This window comes from Gossypium hirsutum, chromosome A12 (assembly GCF_007990345.1).
Source record: "Gossypium hirsutum isolate 1008001.06 chromosome A12, Gossypium_hirsutum_v2.1, whole genome shotgun sequence".
Taxonomy (NCBI): Eukaryota; Viridiplantae; Streptophyta; class Magnoliopsida; order Malvales; family Malvaceae; genus Gossypium; species Gossypium hirsutum.
Window position 1 is genome coordinate 74,729,976 of NC_053435.1, and position 6,171 is coordinate 74,736,146.

Here is a 6,171-nt window from a genome sequence, read left to right on the forward strand (position 1 = left end):
AAAGGAAGTTAACGATGAAAATGACTTCACCTGAGTAATTATATTCATAAAATAATTCTCTTTTAAAATGAAAAAAGAATAAAAACTAGAAAATATTTTTTATCAAAAGAGAATGAAATAAGTAATCATTAGACATATCTGTCATACTTAATAGAAGTGCTCGGATCAGCATTTGAAATGAGTCAGAGAAATAGAATAAAAGTACTCTAACGATTTCTTTCTCGAAAGTTCCATTGACGGCATCACTACTACATATCAACTGAAGATATGATGATGGAAGTAGAATCAAGGGGTGGATTGCCTGAAAATTTGAACTGTGGGGGTTTTCCTCAAAATTTAGAATAGGGTTAAGTTGATTTCTTTTCGTTTAATGGTTTCTGATGTTAGGGTGTTTTTTGAGTTTATGGTTGTAGGAAATGTTTCTTTTTGTTTTTGACGATTGAAGTATTTTAGGAAATGTTTCAGTTTTCAACTTTTTCATTAATTCGCGTCTATCACCATTTAATGGTGATTGATAGGGACAACCATTCAACATTTTATCCAAAAAAAACTATATATTTGATGATTGAATTAAATAAAAAAATTATTAAATTAGTGTTGAAAGCCAATTGAATATTAATTTAATTAAAAATAATTAATTTATTATTATTAAAATATTTTTTATACTTTTAATATTGTCATTTAAACTTACATCATAATTCTCAAGTCTCAATTTTCTATTTAAACAAAAATCTTATTTATCTTTTACATCACATTTTTATAAATATATTTTATATAGATTCTTTTTCACGCACACTACGAATGTGCCATAATCCAATAGTTAATAATGCTTATTTGGCAGCCAAAGATCTCAAAAACGTTAGCTGGATGTTTTGCCATGAGATCTAATTCAAATCATTCAAATTTAAATATTTTAATTATTATCTACTGCTTTGAAACAGATAAAAATATTAACAGACGAATATTCATTATTTGAATTAAATTTACTTTTAAAAATACCATATTCATATTAAGATATCTATTATCCTAATCTTCTTGACTTTTGTGCGTAATATATTTGAATTCAAACATATGAATCCAATATCAACTGTACTTTTAAAAGTTTCATTCTGGAAATTTTTTTTACTTAAAAACGCTGGATATTTAACATTTAAATTTAAATATTTAAAAATTATAAATATCCAAACCACACCCAACTGCAAAGAGTAAAAGTTTTATATATAATTCACAGTGATTGATACCAATCTCAACTGTGTATAGCATAGCATATTAGCATGTCACCTCTCGTTTTGGGACAAGCATGTTCCTAACAAAACATCTTTATTAACCCTTGACGTCAAGTAAAATGCATGATGGTCTCCATTTCGTACCTCCATCAGGTAAATGTTGGATATAGATACGTGTTTGACACTAATATGTTCAACTTTTTAAAGTTTCTTGTATTTATAAATATCCCAATCTCTATCAAACACGTTTCAAACACAACTCCAAAAAATGAAAATTCAATATGGCATAGCTGCTTTATATCTCCTACTGGACCACCCTCAAGCAAAGCAAAACCAACTTTAGCAACATCTGCTGCAGAAGAGGCTAAACCTGAAGAAATAACCCAACTTGCAATCTAGACAGAGAAGGTTCTACCAGGCTTCTATGGCCTAACCACCTAGGTAACCAAACTTTTTTATTCAATGCTAAAATTTGACTACTAACACTGGTACCCCCTTCACTTTAATACCTACCTTGCTAGGATGGACGACTCTAACTATAAGGCTGTTTAAGCATCCAAACAGGCTTAAATATTTTTGACACTGACAGAAAGTTAGAAATCATGAAGAACCTGTGTGGATATCTGATGACACAAAAATAAATTGCATTTTCCTATGTGCCAAAAAGGACCCAAATTTCGATTTTACATTGTAAAGGGAATAAAAATTAAAAATACTGCTGCGTGTGCCCTAGGGGAGATCAGAGATGTTTCTTGTTTATGTTTTGCACTTTTGCTGCAAATGATATCAGCATTATCTATTCGTTGGTATTGCAGAGAAGCAAGTTATCAAGAAAGTACTCAATGTAACAAAGCAGCTCAATGGAAACACTATAGACCAGTAACATAAAAGAGAAGCTCAATTACATCTGATCTAACAGCTTAATAATCAAGTGTCAGACTGAATCAATATTCATCAATAATAATTTACAAAGAAACCAACAAATGTCTCAACTCTTCAATTTGGAAATCTGAAAAAATAAGCAGCCAACAGATATAGTTCATACTAAAATTCAACAAATATAGGGCATATTTTTGGATTCCTAATCTTTTTAAAATCGGCTCCCCAACTTTTAACCTTAGAATCATAATGCTTAAATTACTTCTACCGTAAAATATTGGCTTCACTATTAAGTACTAAGTATCATGGTTAGCCAAACAATTAATCTTTCCTGCTTTTTCACCCCTAAAAAGATGCCACTCTATAGTCTATACTCACTTGCCTAATCCACAAGAAGTACAATAATGCATAATCAACCAAGACAAGAGGCACATAAGACATTAATGGTACTCGGTAGCAAAGAAATCCACCCAAACCAGTCATAGGCTCAACCACATGTAGTGGTTACCATTAGGTGGTGCAGATCTCATTGAGTTTTAAAATTTCTTTCGCTTAAGTTATTGGTGCTTACAATCAAACCGAGTTGGGTTTCAAGCAAGTTGGAATATCTTTTGTGTTTAGGTTGAATTTTAGCACATTTTACTGAAAAATTAGATAGTAATTCAATTCAAAATCAAATTTGGTTTAGTCCACTTCAAGTGCAGGTTTGAGTTCATTATAATTGATTATTCTAGTAAATTAGAAGGATCAGATAGGTACCAAGAAAACTGGATAGATCAATTCAATATTTATCACCTCTAACCACATAGAATTCAGGACAAAGTAGAAGGCATAACAAACTTATAAGATGAGAGATTCACTAAATGGATAATACCTTTAAGCACATATTAAGAAACAACAGTCATTACAAAATGAGATCATACATTTTATACTTTTAGACAACTGCAAACACATTAGAGTTTACCAAACAATAACATAGAATCTGTTATAGACACAGAGGCGCAGACATACAAATACAAATGGCTGGAATTTGGAGTACAAACAATCGACAAAGCATCACAAGCACACTTCTATTTCTCTGAAGGCATCCCTGTTATTCGCTCCAGATCCATCTTACAATCCTCCCTCAAATCTTTTAGTGCAGTGTAACTGGCTTGCTGCGACTCAAAGTTCAATTGTATCCATCACACATGAGAACATAAATAAAAATTCATACTCAGGATAATGAAAATTAGAAATCATATGAATGTATCCTGTTATAGCCAATAACTCTAGCAATGAAGCATCAACTAAAGATTCTCAACAGGGTCCAAAAACTAAGAAATCAGAATGAACAAAGAGTCAAATGTGACTTGCATCAAACAGTACGAATCAGGCTTCTTTTATAGATCATTCAAGCAATATGGTGAACAAGGAAAAAGGAAAGGCAGAACATGTACAACAAGAAGTGAACAATTAAGATCCAGTCTAAAGAAGATATATCAAACTTACAAGCTGGTTGCCTTCATGGACAAATATATCCTCCATGTTAAGAAAGAGTGATCTCCACTGACTAGTGAGGTCAGATTCTAATTTTGAAGATTTATTGGCATTTCCCTGGCTATTCATGTCATTTTGTTTCCCCCTGCCACTTTTCTGAACTAAAATTCTTGCTTCTTTCTGACTTTTCTTCAAAACTGACAATGTCAAAACCATTAATACAGAAAGGAACATGTTCTGTCACTACAACCAAAAGAAACCTAAGGAAACTAGAGCAAAGCACTTGTTCAACTTTACCAGCTATTCGACCCTTGATATCCTGATAATGAAGGTCCGACCAAATGTAAGCAGCTGATAATCAGTGTAAAACAGGCATAACCCATTAGATAACACATTACAAGATAACACGTTCTTATCCACAAATGTAGCAAACAACAAATCCAAGATAAGATGCTAAAGTAGTTACCTTTCAAGCAAAAAGAACAAGTGCAAGCTTTGAGGATGCTATCGGCATTCAAATTCACACCACCAATCTTGAGTCCCAGACACCTCTCCAACTCAAATGATCTAGAACTCTGCGAGGACGACTTCGGCAACCTCCACCACTCAATACACCCACCTTCACTCGATGCCAGTCTACCGAAGCCCAAATCCTCACCCCCATTCCTACAATTCTCATTCAATGTACACCCTACTTCCGCAACACCTTGACCTTCTTCTAACGTATCATCACTATCAGACAATTCAAACCCTTCTTTAGCCTCACTAAATTTGTCATTGACCGACACTAAATCCTCTTTTAATATGTCAATGTCACCACAACAACTAAGCAAAAAATTAGGGTTTGGTTCAAATTCGGGTTTTTGAGATTTCTCTTTGATAATTGTTTCTACACCTATACAAACTTGCTTTGCAAATTGCGAATCTGCTTCTTCTTGAGAATCAAACCCTAACTTTTCCGAAATCGACGAAAACCCTCTTTTAACTGAACGATTTGAAATGTCACCCAAAACCGGACGGACTTTGGGTATCCCGTCCGTAAAATTGTCTCGGCTCATTATGAAATATATCAAAAATAAAATCCTCAATTCAGCTTAAAATCGGTTGAAAACAAAAGAAAATTTCTAAAACACAAATAAGGTTCATACAAAAGAAATGAAAATTAAAAAAAAAAACAAATGGGATATCAGATACTGAAAATATATCGAGTTGAGAAGCTAAAATGAACGGAAAATGAAAATGCATTAGGAGAAACAAAAAACTGGGTGAGATTTTTTTTTTTTTTTTGAAGTAAGGGTTTTAATTTCTAATGAGCAAGAACTTTGTGATTTGCTGTTTTGGTGAGGGCGGGAAGCATGGGGATTTGAAATGTGATTTTGAATTTTATTAGCAGAGATTATAAAGTAGGCTTAAGTATAGAAGTTAATAGGGATAATGACAAATTTTCACCCTATTCTTTAACAAATCTTTCAATGTGGTGTCTCTACTTTTAAACTTTTTATTGTGATACTTGAAATCGTTTAACACATGGATCGCTACTATTCTGCCATGTGGCACTATGTGTAAGAAAAAAACTACTCTTTAAAGTCAAAGTATCTAGAAATAATTATATCAATTTCTATTTTAAAGGAAACAATTTGATAATAAACTTAGGGTTAGTTTTAGTATAGTGGTAGTGTATTTTTTTTTCCACAAGCACTCTCAAAAATTGTCACACCTCTTTTTTAAATATTTATTTTTTAATATTTTATTATACATTTATAAGACATTTATTAATTCTTTGACTCTATTTGTGGAGTTTAAAAACTTACTCGTGATGTACCAAATATTTTCCCATAAACCTAAATAAATATTCCAATTTTTCCTTTTCTTTTATTCAAAAACTCAATTTAAATATTTCAAATCTTTTTCTTTATGTTTATTTTTTGACAATGAGAAACCAAGAATTTTTTTTCTTCCATATCAAATTTTCTCTTATTATTCTTCTTCCTTCAAGAACTCTAAGAATTTTTTTATATATTTTTTCCAATATTTAAAATATAAGAAAAATTTATAGATTGTTGATATCAAGTGTTAACAGGAGAGGGATACAAGTGTTGGTGCAACATCAATTCACCCAAGTGGGTAGAAAGAGCTGTAGGACAGAGAAAAAAAGTGGAAGAGAGAGAAGAGGGATGTTCTTATGCCCATATGTTTGTCTTCGATGGGTATATATATAGGGGATTGGGGTGCCACATGGAAGCATCCTATTGGTAGATGGGTTGCCTTATGATCTTTTAGTGAAGGCGACAGTGTAACTTTATAGGATAGTGATGTGACGTTATAGGTTGAGCTAGTGATAAAGGATGGAGGTTTTATTGATAAAGGTCTTTAGCAATGGCGGTGGTTTTGCTATACATGAGGTGGAGGTACATCACTCAACAGAGGTGTGACATGCCGTCAAATGTCATAGTCAATTCGGGTCAATTCCGAACTTAAGGAGCTTGTTTTCTAGGCAATTAGGATTTTATATTACGTTTCAATAATTAGGTCTTAAGATAGAAAGTTAATAAAATAAGTGTTTTTTAACACATTTTTGTAGGTGTTG

The 6,171-nt window shown here is 32.3% G+C and overlaps 1 protein-coding gene across 1 annotated transcript; it reads right to left on the reverse strand.

The window, feature by feature from the left end:
• Positions 1–2,960: 2,960 nt before the first annotated feature.
• LOC121211323 (uncharacterized) lies at positions 2,961–5,046 on the reverse strand. The gene is made up of 4 exons (XM_041084001.1): positions 4,051–5,046; positions 3,882–3,935; positions 3,597–3,781; positions 2,961–3,262 (listed from the first exon to the last, which is right to left on the reverse strand). Exons 1-4 carry the CDS (start codon positions 4,640–4,642, stop codon positions 3,176–3,178), a joined length of 918 nt encoding a protein of 305 aa, XP_040939935.1. The 5' UTR covers positions 4,643–5,046; the 3' UTR covers positions 2,961–3,175.
• Between the last annotated feature and the right edge of the window lie 1,125 nt (positions 5,047–6,171).

Excerpts from the sequence above, each read along its gene's own strand:
- LOC121211323 (XM_041084001.1), bottom strand. The coding sequence starts at position 4,642 with ATGAGCCGAGACAATTTTACGGACGGGATACCCAAAGTCCGTCCGGTT. Across the intron at positions 3,782-3,881 it reads TATCAAGGGTCGAATAGCTG|TTTTGAAGAAAAGTCAGAAA; the intron begins GTAAAGTTGAAC and ends TGACATTGTCAG. Across the intron at positions 3,263-3,596 it reads TCCATGAAGGCAACCAGCTT|CAAGCCAGTTACACTGCACT; the intron begins GTAAGTTTGATA and ends TTTGAGTCGCAG.